Consider the following 18,741-nt stretch of genomic DNA (forward strand, 5'->3'; position numbering starts at 1 on the left):
TTTAGAACTTTTGGAAGGAGGTGGTATGTGAGCGTCTGAAAAAATATTTTTTCCTAAACTTGTCATGTGCTTTTTATAAGTTTCATTGAGTTCGGTTATTTTATTTCTAATCCATTTTCAACCAATTATGTTCTAATTCTTTGGCAACTTATTTTTTTTTTTGAGACAGAGTCTCACTATGTTGCCCTTGGTAGAGTGCTGTGGTGTCACAGCTCACAGCAACCTCAAACTCTTGGGCTCAAGTGATTCTCTTGCTTCAGTCTCAGCCTGGGACTACAGGCACCCGCCACAACGCCCGGCCATTTTTTGTTGCAGTTTGGCCGGGACTGGATTTGAACCCCCAACCCTTGGTATATGGGGCCGGTGCCCTACTCACTGAGCCATAGGCGCTGCCCCCCGCCTGGCTATTTTTTGTTACAGTTGATATCATTGTTGTTTAGTAGACCTGGGCTGGGTTTGAACCCACCAGCCTCGGTGTATGTGGCTGGTGCCCTAACCCTGAACTATGGGCGCCGAGCCACAACATTTTAATAATCAAAAGTTTTGTCTATAGCTCTTAAGAATTTGTCAAAAAGCAAATAGGTCTCATTCAAGTGTGGGTTATAGTGCTGATAGCCATGAGTTTAATGTTAATAAATCAACAATATATTGATTGATCTTTAAACAGAAACACACAAAGCAGGCTTATGTATTAGTCAGTTGGTCAGTGCTGTGACCAGAGGCTTTGCAGGAACCTGACCATCCTAACCACCTCTCTCCGCCAGGAATGAAGATTCTATAATCACCGATTCAGCACTGGTGGTGACTTCACAGAATATATACGGTCAGAGAATTCAGTTCACAAACTCATCCTAGAAAAAATGCTACATACCTCATTGCTGAATATCACTATGGTCACCTTTGAATTTTGGAACTCTTTTTCTGGAATGGCCATCAGAGCTGTCAGTCGTTGTATCAGATTAGACAATTAAGTTTGCAAAGTCATCCTAGAAAAATATGCTCTGAAGGGTGAACTAGGCACTGGCATCAGTGCACAGCTTCCCAATGGGAGTATTTTGAAGGTGACCGTAGTGAAATTCAGCAATGAGGAATGTGGTGTTTTTTTTTTTTGGATGAGTTCACAAACTTAATTGTCTGACCTTGTAACTGATGCGCACAATGAGAGTTGACAGCAGATGCATGGGATATATGGTCTACCCTACATGGAGATGGAAGGGAGCTTTCCCGATTTGATCTGAGAAACTGAAACAGCACATCTATACTTTTCATTTTCAAAATTTCTATAGTTTTTTTCACAAATTGCGTCAATTTAAGCCAAGTGACAACTTCCATCTTTTGTGCCTCTTATTTTCTTTAGATATATCACCATTCCTTTACTCAAATATTGGTGAGTATAGACAGAATTTGTGTTTATTTTCTAGATAGCCAAATCACCAATCCTTCTTGAGAGCAATATTGTTTCCAAATAAATCTCCACGCATGGGACCAGAGATGCTTATTTTACTGGCAGAGCAGAAGTTTGATTGGCTGTTGTCAGTGACAGTTATACAAATTTGTGCTCCGGATTCAAAAAAAATAACTATCAGATATTATTTTACCTGTTATGTGTACAAACATCAAGCTTTGCTTTTATCATCACTAACTTCTACATAGAAGCCCAACACAATTCTTCCTGCCAACTTTGCTGTACGTTAGTCAGCCTGAAGCTTGTAATGTTTTAAGCTCCCTTTAGGGAAAATTCTATACCACTTATCAGAAATTCTTTGTTTCGGGGCGGCACCTGTGGCTCAGTGAGTAGGGCGCCGGCCCCATATACCGAGGGTGGCGGGTTCAAACCCGGCCCCGGCCGAATTGCAACCAAAAAATAGTTGGGCGTTGTGGCAGGCGCCTGTAGTCCCAGCTACTCGGAAGGCTGAGGCAAGAGAATCGCTTAAGCCCAGGAGCTGGAGGTTGCTGTGAGCTGTGTGAGGCCACGGCACTCTACCGAGGGCCATAAAGTGAGACTGTCTCTACAAAAAAAAAAAAAGAAATTCTTTGTTTGTTATTCTGGATGATTATTAGCTAAAATAGTTCAGTTTTCCTTTTGTTGTTTGAAAAGAAAAATGACATTTTATTTTAATAAAACTCAAAAGAATGGTGATTTTCTTTAAAAACGTTGTTTCCTCTAAACAAAAACAGGCATAGCAACAAAACAAAACACCAAATTATACTACGAAGATTATAACATTCAGATCAACCAGGTTCTTCATGTAAAGTGGTTCAGCAAGTTGATCACTTTCTTTTCCCCACCCCCCTTTTTTTTTGCAGTTTTTGGCTGGGGCTGGGCTTGAACCTGCCACCTCCGGCATATGGGGCCAGCGCCCTACTCCTTTGAGCCACAGGTACCACCCCAAGTTGATCACTTTCTTTCTTTCTTATTTTTTTTTTTTGTAGAGACAGAGTCTCACTGTACCGCCCTCGGGTAGAGTGCCGTGGCCTCACACAGCTCACAGCAACCTCTAACTCTTGGGCTTACGCGATTCTCTTGCCTCAGCCTCCCAAGCAGCTGGGACTACAGGCGCCCGCCACAACGCCCGGCTATTTTCTTTGTTGCAGTTTGGCCGGGGCTGGGTTTGAACCCACCACCCTCGGCACATGGGGCCGGCGCCCTACTCACTGAGCCACAGGCGCCGCCCCCAAGTTGATCCCTTTCAACGAGCAAAGCAGGGATAAGAACACAACAGGAAGAAGAAACATGGCTTTTACTATCAGTATGTTTGGGGCGATAGTCATTAAGTATTTATTGGTTTTCTTAAATCATAATTATTTAAATGGAACGTGAGTGCTGGAAAATACATTTCAAGACCATTTAGTCCAATCTTCCTCAACCACATAAGGAAAACGAAGCCCAGAAGTTAAGCAACTTACTTGCCGTGAGAGTTAACCAGAATGAATTCTTTTGTCTCTGGTGTCCATGTAAACACTAGAACTTTATTGAGATAAAAGAGTATAGTCTCTATAACCAAGAGATACAGAAGCATACCTCTTGGTTTATCTTCTGGTTTCGGGGGGCAAAAATGTCTTTCACCTATTCACTGTCACCTGGAGTAAGAACAGGAAAGACAACAATATTCTAGTTCTCCATGTCAATGGCAATGTTGGACGCGGTGTTAAACCCACACGACAGGAAAAAGTAAGCAAAGCTTATGGGCTTAACAAGCATCGGCTTTGCTGGTGTCAGGAACACAAGGGCATTCCAGAGCCCATTCCCTGCCTTTCTGGAGCCACGAGAGGAAAAGAAGGTTGCGGCAAAATGCCTGACTTCGGGGTTATTTGAGGCTATTTAGAAATTTGGCATGTTCTTCTCCTCTTGGTAACAAAGTTTCTCCTCCTATCTTTGGGCCAGTCTTTTCCTAGAAAATGAAAATATTTTGATAAGAAATGGTTCGGCATTATGTGCATAGGTCACTAACATTAGTCACAAATGAGACATACCTTTAGCATTCCGTCTCGCTCCCATTTGTAGAGGCCACAATTACTGAAATAGAAAAGATGGATTTACTCAGTAGAGAGGTCCAGGCCCCCCCCACCCCCCCAGGCAGTGGTGGTCACTGGACTCAGGGGGACAGTGTCCCCCCATTCAAGGAGAAGCTGTTCAAAGTGATGTTCATATTACAGGCCAACTCTGAGATTATGCTCTGATGCTACTAAACATAAACACTCCATGGCTTGCAAAACGACCTTCAACTCCTCACTAAGCTAGAAGCCTCAGAGATGGAGTTTCAAATGATAGTTCCACAGGGCTACACAGGGCAGGTGACAACTGCACACTTGTTTCACTGGCAGGCACTGGGATGAGGTTCAGTTTGAGGAAGCCAGTCTATGGCTTACCTCTTCCTTCTTTATATGGGAGCAAAAAGGTTGTAATAAGATAGAATTGGCTTGGCGCCTGTAGCACAGTGGTTATGGCACCAGCCACATGTGCCGAGGCTGACGGGTTCAAGCCCAGCTCAGGCCAGCGAAACAATGAGAACTGCAATCAAAAAACAGCTGGGCATTGTGGTGGGCACCTGTAGTCCCAGTTACTTGGAAGGTTGAGGCAAAAGAATGGCTTAAGCCCAAGATTTTGAGCTTGCTGTGAGCTGTGATGCCATAGCTCTCTACTGAGGGTGACATAGTGAGAGTCTGTCTCAAACAAAAAAGAAAGAATCTTCTTTGTGGTCTCGATCATTCTTCTCTCTTTCTCTTCACAACACAAACACCTTTACTCTCTTATTATTGAAGGTCCTAGAGACTCTTATTCTCATTTTTAACATGGTGAACTCCAACCCTGAGCAGTGATGTGGACACTATAAATAGTATACAAAGTTTACTCTGGGAAGAGAGAAGTGAAATACAATAAAGTCAAGGAAAAGCATCTCCCAGCACCCCTGGATTTCAGCAGGTTGGGGTGGGGGCCAGTGGACACGGCTCTCAGTCTCTCCACCATCATCTTCCTCCTCTAGAGATTGGTTCAGTTCCATATCAATAGAGAGAACTCTGGAGTCTACTAGTAGATTAATGATGATATCATGAAAAAGAAACCCACTGTTTTAATTAGGGCTCAGCAAACTACAACCTGCATCTGGCCCACCACCTGTTTTCATAAATAAAGTTTTATTAGAACACAGCCACATACATTGCTTTGGGTATTATCTACTGTTGCTTTCATGCACAGCTGGGTAGTTGTGACATTATTTGGCCCACAAAGCCTAATATGTTTATCATACAGGCTTTTGTAGACAAAGTTTGCTAACCTATGTTCTAGATCAAGAAGAGCTAAGAAAGGTCAGAGAAAGCATCATTCTTACAAAAATAAGTGTAACCTGGAAGCTGAAAGGCATCTTGCTCTTCTATTTGTGAGTTACACTTGATGCTAATCCTAAATAAACAGAATTTTTCTAAAGTTTTACATAAGTTCTTGCAATTATGATACATATATATTTTGAGACATATATGTATTTTTCACTTTGTTGCCCTCCTTAGAGTGCCATGGAGTCACAGCTCATAGCAACCTCTAACTCTTGGGAGTTAAGTGATTCTCTTGCCTCAGCCTCCCAAGTAGCTGGGACTACAGGTGCTGGCCACAACACCTGGCAGCCCTGGTGTATGTGGCTGGGGCCCTAACCACTGAGCTACAGACACTGAGCCAATTATGATAATTTAGATACTCTATTTTGGAGAGGTCAAGTTTCAGTATATAAATAACTACTTTAAAAAGTTGTACTCTAGATGTGAAAAATTTACAAATCAGTTCCTGGAAAAATGATGAACTGGTTCCTGGTTTCTCCAGATCAGCCCTGGAGAATGTAAAGTGAGAGTCAGTATGGGCTCCCACAAACAAATAGCAATCACCCCCCAAAAAAATAAACAGAAAGGTAATGACACTCTCCCCAAGAGAGCTCCATTTAGTTGAAAGACTGGAGAGGTGCTAAGCAAGGGGACATGTGTGCAGAGGACCCAGGGATGGCACGGGACAGGTGCTGCTGTGGAGCACGGTTATCAGTCAGAACCAACAACTTAGACAAGCACAGAGCAAATAGATGAGCCCAGGAACACAGAAATAAAGTGAGGCATATAACACGGTACCATTTACGTAAAATAAGAATGCCTGCATACTACATGGCACACTTTTTTTTTTTTTGAGACAGAGTCTTACTTTATTACCCTCGATAGAGTGCCGTGGCATCATAGCTTACAACAACCGCCAACTCCTGGGCTTACGTGATTCTCTTGCCTCAGCCTCCCGAGTAGCTGGGACTACAGGTGCCTACCACAATGCCCAGCTATTTTTTAGTTGCTGTTTCGCCGGGGCTCGGTTTGAACCCACTACCCTTGGTATATGGGGCTGGCGCCCTACCCACTGAGCCACAGGTGCCGCCCTACACTGCACACTTGCCTAAGAAAACACACCACAGGATAACAGCAACTTTCTGAGAATGAATGGCTGAGTGTGGTGTTAAGGGATAGGAAGGGGGTAAGAGTGGAAGCCAATTCCCTGTGAGTACTAAGGCAAGTGTTCTCACATGGTAAAGAAATTTTAAACCAACAAATGACTACTTGCACAGGAGAAAAATATACTACATGCTAGCCCCCCAAAACACACCTATGTTCACCCCCCCACTCCTACTTCATTTATTGATTCAAGAAACATTTCTGGGGGCCTCCTATGGGGCAGGCACTAAATTATGAGTTGGGGACTGAGCAGTGCAGGGCAGGCTCCCTTCCTTCCAGGGATTTCAGTGCACAGTTCAAGTTTCAGGGACACCCAGGAGCTGTAACAGTGCCCCACATGATCATCAGTGTTCCAAGTCCACGGACGGCCCAGGAACGGGAAAGGACAGCAGGGAGAAGGCGCCACGCAGTCCGTACCTGCAGTGCTTGTTTGGGAGTCTGTCCAGGGAGATGCTCCTGTTCCCACAGGGACACTTGAAGAACCTTTTCACGCCGTCGTGCCAGTGGAGGTCATGCTGCTCCGCAACACAGGTCTCCAGCGGCTTGAAGTGGGTGTAGTTGCACTGCACAGACCGACAGAAAACCGGCATAGCTGTGAGCAGTTTTAGAGAGAAACTGGTCAGCTGCCCTCAGGGCAGCCTGTTCCCTTACCGCCACTGCTCTCTTGTTACCACCCAGGCCACTTTTAGGGGACCAGACTACCTTTGGCCCCTGTGATCTCCTGACATTCCCTTGGACTAATACCACTTTTACCCGTGTTTGCCCCAATTTCTGGTCAGGCACAAAGCACGCAGTAACCTTCTGTGACCTGTACTCAGTAGTCAGGACAGAGGAGGAAATAGGATGACTGGCCAAGTAGCTCTTCCACCTTCTCTTCTAAGGTCCAGGGCAAAAATATAAACTCATTATTACTTGTTTTATAAGCAGCAAACCCAAGACAGGTATTTTAAGTAATTCACTTTGAATTTTGATTCAAAACCAGCAGTCCCCAGCTTTTTGGCACAAGTGACTGGTTTTATGGAAGACAATTTTTCCGTGGATGCAGGGTGGGGTGGAGCATTAGATTCTCATAGGAGCATGAAAGCTAGATCCCTCCCATGCACAATTTATAGCAGGGCTTGAGCTCTTAGGAGAATCTAATGCTGCCCCAGATCTGATGGGAGATGGAGGTCAGGCTGTGATGGGAGTGATGGGGAGTGGCTGTAAATCAGATGAAGCAGCTCGGCGCCCGTAACACAGTGGTTATGGCGCCAGCCACATACACTGAAGTTGGTAGGTTCAAACCTGGCTTGGTCCAGCTAAACAACAATGACAACTGCAACAAAAAAAATAGCCGGGCGTTGTGACAGACACCTGTAGTCCCAACTACTTGGGAGGCTGAGGCAAGAGAATCACTTAAGCCAGTGGTTCTCAACCTTCCTAATGCTGCAAACCTTTAATACAGTCTAAAGGGGTTGCAACCCACAGATTGAGAACTGCTGGCTTAAGCCCTAGATTTTGAGGTTGCTGTGAGCTGTGATGCCACGAACTCTACCAACGGCGACATAGTGAGACTCTGTCTAAAAAAAAATAAAAACAAAAAGGAATTCAGATGAAGCCTCTCTTGCTCACCTGCCATTTACCTCCTGCTGCAGCCTGATTCCTAATAGGCCATGAACTGGGATTGGTCTGCATCCCAGGGGCTGGGGACTACAGTTCAAAAGGGATGAAGAAAGGCTGGGTGCGTTGGCTCATGCTTAAATAATCATCTTTTGTTATCCTCCAAGGTAAAAACTTTCTCAGGGAAGCCTGACCTTTGTGGGTAGCTGATTTAGGGCTGAACCCCAAACACGCAGAAGAATCTAGAGTGTTAAAAGAAATAAAGACAGAGGGCAGCGCCTGTGGCTCAAGGAGTAGGGCGCCAGTCCCATATGCTGGAGGTGGAAGGTTCAAACCTAGCCCCGGCCAAAATAAAAAAAAAAAAAAAAAAAAAGAAAGAAAGACAGAGAAAAGAGTGCTTGGGGAGGTATGCCTCTCCCTCTTCATCAGGCTGATCTGCCATGCAGGGCTATTTGGAGTGAGTGGTAACGGAAGGAATAGTGTTCAGCAAGAACTTTCTTTTTTGTTGTCCTTTTAATATTCATGCTGAGGAACAGAGTACTCAGATTTTTGTTTTTATTTTGAGACTGAGTCTCTTTGTCATCCTTGGTAGAGTGCTGTGGTATCATAGCTCGCAGCAACCTCAAACTCTTGGGCTCAAGAGATCCTCCTGCTTCAGCCTCCCACATAGCTGGGGCTACAGGTACCCACCACAACACCTGGCTTGTTTTTCCATGTTTAGTAGAGACAAGGTCTCACTCTTGCTCAGGCTACTCTCGAACTCCTGAGCTCATGCAATCTACCTGCCTCAGCCTCCCAGAGTGCTAGGATTATAGGCATGAGCCACTGTGCCTGGCCTGAGTACTTAGAATTGTCTAACAGACTTAGGGTAGAAATTCTAGAAATACAGATGATAATGTAATTCACACTCTGACTGGAGACTCAAGTTAGCAGGTTGAGCCACAGTGACAGGAGTAGCTGGTGGTGACATGGGAGGCCAACTGAGGAAGTTCCCCCACGGTCCGGAGGACATCAGACCTTAGAGCATTAAGAACCCAGGACCAAAGGGGAGGGGACAGCAGAGGCCTTTGGGAATAGGGCCTGGTCACACAGAAGACAGTCTCCTTGCAAATGTTCCACTAGAGAGCTGAGTGGCTGGTCAGGCAGAAAGCCAATCCTTTCCAGCCCAATCCACTGCCATGTCGCCAGAGGCGGCCCCCACCCTGCAGGGTGTTGACGTGCTCCTGAGACACGCGGCACCAAGCAGGGCCCACGGGCTCCAGCCCCCAGCTTCACGCACCGTCCTGCACGTCACGACCCGACACTTCACTTCTCTGATGTTTCTCATCTTTTCTTCCATTTGTTCTTTTTTCACCAGTGGCTCAAAATAGCGTTCCTGCAGCTCGGCCTCGCCCTGGAACGACAAGGCACACAGGAGACCTATACTGAATCGGATATACATTCAGGCAGTTCAGTAAAAACCATCCAAATTCACCCCAGTGAGATCCAGGCGCGCGCGCCGGTGGAAATAGAGTCCCTGCCAGTGGGCAGCTCGGCGGCGGCCCCGGGGTGGGGCAGCCCGGTGACCCGGGAAGCCTAAGGAGTTGGGGCGGCCGGGGCGCCCAGCCACCTTTCTTCCCCCTCGCCAGCCCCCTTCTCTTTTGGCTACGGGGGAGGGGGTTCGTGTCCCCTCTCCCGGGAGGCCCAGTCTGCCCCCATCCGGTCTGGCCCGCGCAGAGCCAAAGTGAGCGCAAAGTGCTGCCCAAAAAAATTAAAAAAAAAAAAAAAAAGAACCATACAAATTCAAATGACTCGGTTCAACAATAATCAAGACAGAACTGAAGAGACAGGCTAAATGTTAGAGGAGCTGGACAGGACCTGGAAGGGTAGCAAACCAAAATATGAGAAGTAGAAAGAGCCCTGAATATGCTGGAAAAGGGGGCACAAAAGTGCTCCCTGGTTTTTAAAACACTCAATGGAAATAAACACCACTAACATTATTAACAGTGTCATCGTGAGCAGTGCATACTGAGATGGCTATTTCCACTGCTCCAGAACAGACTCAGGTACAGAGAGCACTCAAGGCCTTCTCAAGGAGCACCTAGCAGCTTCCTAGGTGCAGGGAATGGCAGGGAGCGAGCAGAGGACAGAAGACAGTTACAGGAACATGGGCACAGCCCTGGGCTACGGCAGCTACCCAAGGCCAGAGGACCCAGGGCCTGGGGCCAGCAGAGGCTTAGCCTTTGGACTGGTTGCCTTTGGCATCTGAGTTTCAAGCCTGACGAAAAGCCATGATATATAATTGTCTTGTTACTCACTTGATACTCAAAGGAACAGATCATTTGGTGTAGTGGTGCTAAATGAAGACATTTTGGAAATCTGTGGGAACACTTTTTTTGTTATCTCAATGATTGCTACCTCCACTGCTAGCAGGGACCAGGGATATTATGCTTTCGGCAATGCACAGGATAGTCCCCTGTTTAACAAAAGATTTTCCCTTTTCCCACATGGCAACTGTGCGTTCTCTGGGACATCCGTGTGGATAAGAAACCTGGTTATGACCCTAGAGCATAACTACTTTCTACGAAACCCTATGAAACTTGTGCATAGTTTTAACATACATTGAATATTTCAAGAGTACATTGGAAACGTGGTGTTCTTTTCTACCCATTCCATTATGTCCATATCGAGGGAAAAATGTAATTTGGTGTGTCAGGATCATTTACTGCTTTTTCTTTTCTGAGATAGAGTCTCACCCTTGGTAGACTGCCATGGTGTCATAGCTCACAGCAATCTCAAACTCTTGGGCTCAAGTGATCTTATGCCTTAGCCTCCTGGGTAGCTAGGACTATGGGCACCTACCATAACACCCTGGCTATTTTTAGAGACAGGGTCTCACTCTAGCTCAGGCTGGTCTCGGATTCTGGGGTTCAAGCAATATACCCACCTTGGCATCCAGAATGTTAGGATTATAGGCCTGAGGCACCACACCCAGCCTTCATTTACTGCTTTAAAACAAACAAACAAACAAACAGAAACCAGCTACTTGGAAGGCTGAGGTAAGAGAATCTCTTAAATCTTGGTGTTTGAGACTAGCCTGGGCAGTGTAGTGAGACCCAGTCTCATAAAAAACACCCCAAACCAAAATCCCCCCACATGATCAGAAATAAATATCTAAGGTACTAAGAAAACACGTCTCTGAGTCTTCCTTTCTAGCCATTTCCCTTACAAATCCAAGCCTCTACTTCATTACTTCTCCCAGGGTAGCTGTGCCTAAGCATTTACATAACAAAAAGGAAACATATTTTCCTTTTTTCTTTTTTACATTAGTTAGGATATTATGTTGACATTTTTGAAATTATTAGCATAGGTAATTTACATTATCCATGAGTTTTATTTCAAGGTAATAAGGAAGTAATACAAAACACCGGTTATAAAAAAGAGGCCTTGGGAACAATGGATTAACCACGGATTTGAAACATTTGAAATGCCAATATAAAAGTTTGAAATGGAAATACAATCCCTTTCTCATATTTCAAGACACAAAATAGCAACAGTGTTGAGCTATTTCAACGTCATTTCATAGCCATAACTGCATGCAAACACTTCGTAGTAGTGAAATCTGCTTACGTCATATTTCGTCAAATGATATGTTTTAGTGCAAAGCTAAAATCTGTTAGACATTTTCCTGCTCTTCAAAGCAAACTCAAAGGAACTCATGTGTGGCTACTTCTTGGTCTATCAGGAATAAGGGATAGATTCCTAGTCCTACAACAAGCACCTTGGCTTTGAAGGCCATGGACACGGTCCTTGAACTTCTGGGCACTTACCTCTTTCAGGATGCCTGTGTGCTTTGACTTTGCTTTTAGAATTTTCTGAAATTCCTCAGATTCCAGGTAGGCAAGCTGCTCTCTCCTTTTCTTCACGGCAGGCTCCAATTCATCCTCAGCTGGAGTAGAAAGAATGTACTTTAGCTGGCATGGAGAAATCAGAGGACCGTGGCGCCTCATCCGCTTGGCCTCCTTCCTGTCTCTCCCTGCCCACCAGGCCCTTTGCACTTGACCTAAGCTCCACTGGTTCTAGCAGGGAAAAGCTCTCAAGAGGTGGGCCAAGTACAGAGCTTAGACCGTGGCGTGGTGGCAAATGTGACCACTAAATTAGTTTCTTTTTCCCCTTCAAGTAGGGAGCTGAGAATAGATAACAAAATCCTCTTTACAAACAGATTTCAAAATGACACTGCCAACTTCAGAGTTTTTATAACAAAGGAATTTAATTTCTTTCAGAATATATTTTTATGCTAATATGTACCTACAAAGATTCAATGAGTATCCTTTTCCCAAAGGTTTGAATTGACCATGATTTCATCCCAATGTAATATGTTTATTAAAAAAACCTAGTAACAACCAGCTCCAGCTGCAGAAATCCTATTCTGTGCAGAGGGAAACGAAAGAGCAGACTGGTCTCAGGGGTGCTAGTTATGGCTTAGAATGTTTCCCTATAAACAATTTCTCCTCCCCACTGCTGACTCTGAAGCTGCAGTACCTGGGGGAGAAGACGTGGTGTTCTTTTCTACACGTTCCATCACTTCCAGGACGTCCTGGGAGTCCTTTTGCTTCGTTTTAATGCTGTTTGGGTTTGTTTTTGTAAGAATCTGGCCTTTTGCCCTTAATTTGGTGATAGCAGCCAACTAGAAGAAAAGAGAAGACAGGGAGGTAAAGATCTCGAAGACGAGACAGGCACCTATCACCCTGGACACCCCTCTGGAAATTAACCAGTGAGTCCTGGCTGTTCTCTAGTAGCAACTGGCAGAATTTTAATAACATGTGAGACAGGCCTATCAGGCCTACAAGCTGATGAATAAAGTCTCAGTTTATTTAAATACTACTAGTTCAACATCAGCTAGACTGGGTTTCCAGAGCCCCAAAGGAACCACATCACTATTTTCCAAGTTTAGAATCAGACAGAAGCAGGATAGAATGCCATCTAGTTCTGCCACTGATAAGCTTGTAATCTGAGGCAAATTACTTCCTCAGCCTCAGTTTCCTCATGTACAAAATGGGGGTGATGACAGCATTGATCTTTTCTTTTTTGTTGCTCTCTAGCCTCAGGTACAATGCAGGGGCATCATAGCTCATAGCAACCTCAACTCCTGGGTTCAGGTGATCCTCCTGCCTCAATCTCCTGAGTAGCTGGAACTATAATTGAGCACCACCACACCCAGCTAAATTTTCTATTTTTAGTAGAGATGGGGTCTCGCTCTTGCTCAGGCTGGTCTTGAACTCCAGCCTTCTCCCTCCTTGGCCTCCCAGAGTGCTAAGATTATAGGCATCAGCAACCACAACTGGCTTGATCTACCTTTTAAGGCCATGGCCATGTGTATACAGTAAATAACAAGGCATACACATATCAGAAAGTAATATTAATAAATACATGCAATGGTTATTATTATTAGTAATATTATTATTAATGTAGGTCAGGCTTTGGCTAATAGCTAGCTAGTCTTTGGCCTTAAATTGGTTACAGCTGCTAACTAGCGGAAAAAAAGTGAGGTTGTCAGGGGAGTCAAGAGTGGGCAGAGCCTGTGGCTCAGTGGGTAGAGCACTGGCTCCATATACCAAGGGTGGTGGGTTTGAACCCTGCTCTGGCCAAACTGCAACAAAAAATAGCCAGGCGTTGTGGCGGGCGCCTGTGGTCCCAACTACTCGGGAGGCTGAGGCAAGAGAATCGCCTAAGCCCAAGAGCTGGAGGTTGCTGTGAGCTGTGATACCATAGGGCTCTACTGAAGGCGATAAAGTGAGACTCCGGCTCATCAAAAAAAAAAAAAAAAGAGTGGGCAGGTGGGTTCTGGGTATCCCCTGCCCCACTTCAGCCAGAGCAACTTAGCTTTCACCTGTCAACAGGCGTGTAAGATTTCTTTTAAAGAAGGATTCTTTTTTTTTTTTTTGAGACAGAGCTTCAAGCTGTCACCCTTGGTAGAGTGCTGTGGCATTACAGCTCACAACAACCTCCAACTCCTGGGCTTAGGCGATTCTTCTGCCTCAGCCTCTCGAGTAGCTGGGACTACAGGCACCCACCACAATGCCCGGCTATTTTTTGGTTGTAGCTGTCATTGTTGTTTGGCAGGCCCAGCTGGATTCGAACCCGCCAGCTCTGGTGTATGTGGCTGGCACCTTAGCCACTTGAGCTACAGGCACCGAGCCAAAGAAGGATTCTTTAAAACATAATTTTACAGTCTTGCCTCAACTATTCCAAGAATCGTTTCTTAATGCCAGGATCTCTAGCTATAAAACATTATCTTCCTCTAGGACATCTCTTGCAGCCTGCCACATAGCAGCCTTGAGATAATGGCTCTAACTTCCTTGCCTTAAATTAATGGTATTATGTTGACACTACTATTATTTAAAATTACTTTCACTCTAATTATCATGATCAGTAAATAGCTAGTGTCTGTCTTTCCTGGCTGTAAGTATATAAAGTTTGAAACCCAAGCTCTGTCTTACAGAATGCAAATTCAAGTGTCAAAGAGAAGAGGTGCCCCTTACCTTTTTGGCTTCTGCTACAGCACTCAGTTTTGGTCTTGGGGGTGGTGACTCATCAAAAAAGAGAACGTCATCGCCTTCTGAGACGCCACGCCCAAGCTTGGGCATCAACATGGTTGAGCTTCTTCCTTCCAGCCTGGGGAACTCCGCCCCTGCCCGTGGAGATTGGGCAGGGGGCAGTTGGGATGAGGATGGCACAGCTGGGCTCTTGACTTCACTTGAGCTTTGGAGAAATCTTTAAAGAACACACAGTGACAAAATATGCAAACAGAACTTTAGGAAGATGAAAACTCTACAACTCAAAGTGGCCTGGGAGGCAGTAGGCAGGTCACGAGCTAGAACTAGTTGTTAGGAAAATAATTTCCCCTCCATGGTTAATAATCTAAGTTACCAAACGGTAAGAACAATACTAGCTTCATTAACTCTTGGGTTACTTGACTTTTCATTTGGTAAACCGTAATTGTCCTAGGTTTATTTTTTATTTATTTTTAAATTTTATTTCCTTGTTTATTATTATTCTTTTTTATTTAGACAGAGTCCCACCCTATGCCCTGAGCAGAGTGCAATGGCATCATAGCTCACTGCCACCTCAGACCGGGCTGTGGGCATCTGGCTGCCTCAGCCTCCGAAGTTGCTGGGATTACAGGCGTTCATGGTGCTCAGCTGGGTTTTTCATTTTTTTTTAATGATTTGGGGTCTCACTCTCACTCAGGCAAGTCTGAACTCCCGAGCTCAAGCAATTCTCCCTCCTTAGCCTCCCACAGTGCTGGGATTACAGGAGTGAGCCACGGCGCCCGGCCACCGAGCTTTAGAATGATTGTTTTTATCAATCGGCTATCCACTGGGTGTCACCTACAGAGCACAGGCCTGAAGCTGAGGTGGGGACCGTATTCCTAGCCCTACGGTTAGCTCTGGGGCCTTCAGGAACCTACTGCCGCCCTCTGCATCTTAGTCAGCACTACTGGGAAGAGCTAACTCCTGGGAGACATTGGAAGCGCTTCATAGAAAAGTGTTACGACTTGCACAGTGATTATTTTGTATTCGGAATTAGAAGCTATTTAAAAAGAAACCTCAGAAATCACCTAATCCAAATCTCTCATTTGACAGATGAAGAGATTGAGGCCCCAGTTCACACTGCTCACAGTGCTCAACTCAGGACTAGTACCAGGGCATACTCTTCCCACGACCACATACCCACTCTTGCCAGCTCTAGGCTGAATTTGCAAATTACCTATCTAATTCTGCCCAAAGGTATATTTGGTTTGGCCAGCAGAGTTCTGAAAACTCTCAGATTATAATGCCTTCCAAGTGACAGTTTCCCACAAGGCCCACTGTTCCACATATACAGCAGAATCTCCATAGCTGACCACCTCCTACACTGATCACCTCCTTAAATTGACCTAATTTTCACAGACTGGACATGCACCACATGTACCCTGTTTCCCTGAAAATAAGACATCCTCCGAAAATAAAACCTACTTACAGGAAAGATAAGACGTCCCCTGAAAATAAGACCTAGCGCATCTTTGGTAGCACACCTTAAAATAAGACACTGTCTTATTTTCGGGGAAACAGGGTATGTATCAGTGCAGTAGCCTAGCTCCTTATGTTGACCACCTCTGTGTGTTTACTACTCTGTTACAGTCCCTTGGGTGGTCAACTCACAGAGGTTCTCCTGTATTTCTCTGTCATACATATATTTACATCACCTCTAAGCCCAGGAGTACCTTTACAGATATTCCATTAGCTCCTTAAACTAATTTGCCTGAGAGCAAACACGTTCTCCTATTTGTCCAAATCATTTCCTCTTAACTTAAAATTGACTTTGTTTTCACGGAACCATTTGTCTGTTAGCAGCCCAGGTTTAGACGACAAATGGCTAGATATTGGCATGGTCCAGAGGTGAGCTCGAAACTTGGCCCTACTGTGGACTAGCTCTCTGAGCTCCAGCTGCATTATTAGGAGGACCAGGATAATTACGCCTCCCAGAGCTACTGTGAAGATGATGCTTTATTTATGGCAGGTACAGTACAGTGCGTGTTAAGCGTCTGTGAACAGTAGCTATTATCAATGTTCAGATGACTTGAGTTTGGGAATCTTTGATTTGTCCACCTTCCACATGCATTCCCAGTGGATTTACCTTTAAAATAACGCCCCATTTTTAGAACCTTATTCTTATAATTTACCTGAGCAAATACATCAACCTACCCACCAACAGGTGAACATGCGCCCCCTCTACCCTGAGACACAATCTCACTCTGTCACCCAGGCTAGAGTGCTGTAGTGTCAGCATAGCTCACGGCAACCTCAAAACTCCTGGGCTTCAGTGATCTTCCTGCCTCAGCCTCCCAGAGTACTAGGATTACAGGCTCGAGCCACCCCGCTGACCTGCTTTCCTTTTAGAAAAACCCTCCACACCTTACTCCTATGGTGACAAAACTACTCTAACCCGTACCATTTGGTCTCAGGAGTCCCTAGTGTAGGTCAGAAATATTACTTATACCCTTAAATGCTATTTAGGTTATGAGAAAATGACTTTAAATTATCAGAGTTAAAAATGTGGCCAACCAAAATCTGCAGTGACATTTTTGAAAGTGATGAAGATGTGGTGGGGATGCCTGAGATCAATGATGTAATCGCGGAATATGAAATGCGCCCCTCTTACTGTCTCTGGAGCGCTTCTGATTTCCTTTTCCTCATCTCCAACATTTGCTGCTTCTGTTGCTTCAAGAGGGCTGAGGCTGATATCAACTGGATGGCAGGTTTGGGGCTTCCCATGATTCCTAAAACAAGCCCACAGATTGAGAGGTTCTTGGGGTGCCTGGGGGACCCAGGCACACATATTGTAGCCGTATAAGCTGACTGTACCTGCAGCCGTGGCCTTGGCTAAATGTTGTTTCAAGTTTCTGGCTCCACACGTTGGCAGGTCCATCAATTCCTTGAACTCCTCAGAGCAAGATAAGCTCTTCTGGGGTATTCCTGAGACATGTACATATCAGCTTTAGAGGATTCAAAATTCAGTTTGAGGTCCTACGATATATCACTTTTAAACTCTGAACTCATAATTTAGTCATTTGCAAATGAAGACAGTACATGAAAGAAAAGAATTATTAACCTCTAGTGTCAGACTAACAGGGCTGTAAGAGTACCCTAAGTGTGTCTTATATGATTAGTAATGATTAGAATACTGAGCACACAAATCTGTGGGGTCATTTTACACCCCCTTTCTGGAATATGCATGAAGCATAATTTTCCCTACTAGGCCCCATCTACTGTTTATGACCATAAGCACAGGATGAGGGCTGCATTCTCTGACCAATTTCTTGTTTTGGGGTTTTTTTCCCCTAATTTTTCTTAAGAAATGGGATCTGCTATGTTCCCCAGGCTGGACTCAAATTCCTGGGCCTATAGGTGTTCACCACCATGCCCTTACCTATACCTGTTTTAACAAAAGATAACCAAAGGGTTTGACCAGGAACCCAATCCTACTGATTCTAATTATGGACATTAAGTGTTGGGCCCGGATACATTAAGAAATATTAAAAAGAATCCTAAGCTAAGACACAGCTAAGATTAAAATACTGTTTTCTCCCCAAATGTCTTGCCAATCAGGTGTGGTTCCTTTAGCCTACTCACTACCTGCAGGTAAAGGTGGATTATCGCCCACAGCGTGAACTATAGTCATTTTCAATCTGAAAGACCCCCATGCATATCTGAGCTGGAGAAAGAAACTCAGTATGGAGAAAACAAGTTACCGAATTTTTGCTTTGTTTCCTGAATGATCAAGTCTGCACCCTTGACAACCAGATTGTTCAGAGTGGTCTGAATCATCTTCTTAGGAGCAACAGCTGCAGCGCTGAAATGACAAAAGTCAGCCCCCCAAAAGGAAGATCACTGAACCCCAATGCCCTGAAGAGTAAAGAAGGAACAGAAATACTCATTTCTTAGAAACTACGAAAGCTTCTCAAAACACCATCTAAGTAATTCTGGGCCTAAGTGATCCTTCTGCCTCTCCCCTCCATCGTGGCTGACACTACAGTTGTGTACCAACACGCCTGGCCTAAGTAATTCCTAATATGCCAACACTTTGACCTTACAGTCTAGAAATTTATCTTAAAATAATTAAGGATTATATAAAAATTTAAGATATTATCTACAGCTTTGTTCATAATGTCGTAAGTCAGAAATACCATTAATGTTCATCCACAGGAAACTGTTTAAGTAAATTATAGCACGGTATGTAAAAGAACACTATGGGGACATTAAAATTCATGCCATAAATAAGTATTTGATAAGAAAAATACTCATTATTTCATGTTGAAAAAAGGTTTACAAAAGGATAGGTATAGTATGATCTCAGTTTATATTACTAAAAATTTATACACATGAGAAAACAAAACAGAACACTTAGAGGTATATACACCAAGGAATTAATTTTTTTAGGTGGTAGAATTATAGATGGTATTTATTTTCGTATTTTATTTTCTCCTTTTGGCTAAACTGTATATTCTTCTTACTTCAAGTAAAGGTCTTGCTCTGTTGGGCTGAGTGCCATGGCATCATCCCAGCTTACTACAACCTCAAACTCCTGGGCTCAATTAATCCTCCTGTCTCAGCCTCCCCTGTACTTGGGACTACAGGTGGGCATCAC

At 44.5% G+C, this 18,741-nt stretch overlaps 1 protein-coding gene across 4 annotated transcripts in view; it reads right to left on the reverse strand.

The window, feature by feature from the left end:
- Positions 1–2,735: 2,735 nt before the first annotated feature.
- The window catches only part of MCM10 (minichromosome maintenance 10 replication initiation factor), a 34,422-nt gene continuing 18,416 nt past the window's right edge, over positions 2,736–18,741 (reverse strand). For all 4 annotated transcript variants that reach the window (XM_053573233.1, XM_053573231.1, XM_053573232.1 and 1 more), the window contains 10 exons: positions 17,846–17,946; positions 16,959–17,069; positions 16,756–16,873; positions 14,094–14,325; positions 12,094–12,238; positions 11,382–11,500; positions 8,852–8,965; positions 6,391–6,536; positions 3,475–3,517; positions 2,736–3,392 (listed from right to left, as the gene is read on the reverse strand). In XM_053573233.1, the coding sequence (XP_053429208.1) occupies positions 3,309–3,392; positions 3,475–3,517; positions 6,391–6,536; positions 8,852–8,965; positions 11,382–11,500; positions 12,094–12,238; positions 14,094–14,325; positions 16,756–16,873; positions 16,959–17,069; positions 17,846–17,946 (1,213 nt within the window). In that variant the 3' untranslated portion in view covers positions 2,736–3,308. The remainder of the gene's footprint in view (positions 3,393–3,474; positions 3,518–6,390; positions 6,537–8,851; positions 8,966–11,381; positions 11,501–12,093; positions 12,239–14,093; positions 14,326–16,755; positions 16,874–16,958; positions 17,070–17,845; positions 17,947–18,741) is intronic.

This window comes from Nycticebus coucang, chromosome 20 (assembly GCF_027406575.1).
Source record: "Nycticebus coucang isolate mNycCou1 chromosome 20, mNycCou1.pri, whole genome shotgun sequence".
NCBI lineage: Eukaryota > Metazoa > Chordata > Mammalia > Primates > Lorisidae > Nycticebus > Nycticebus coucang.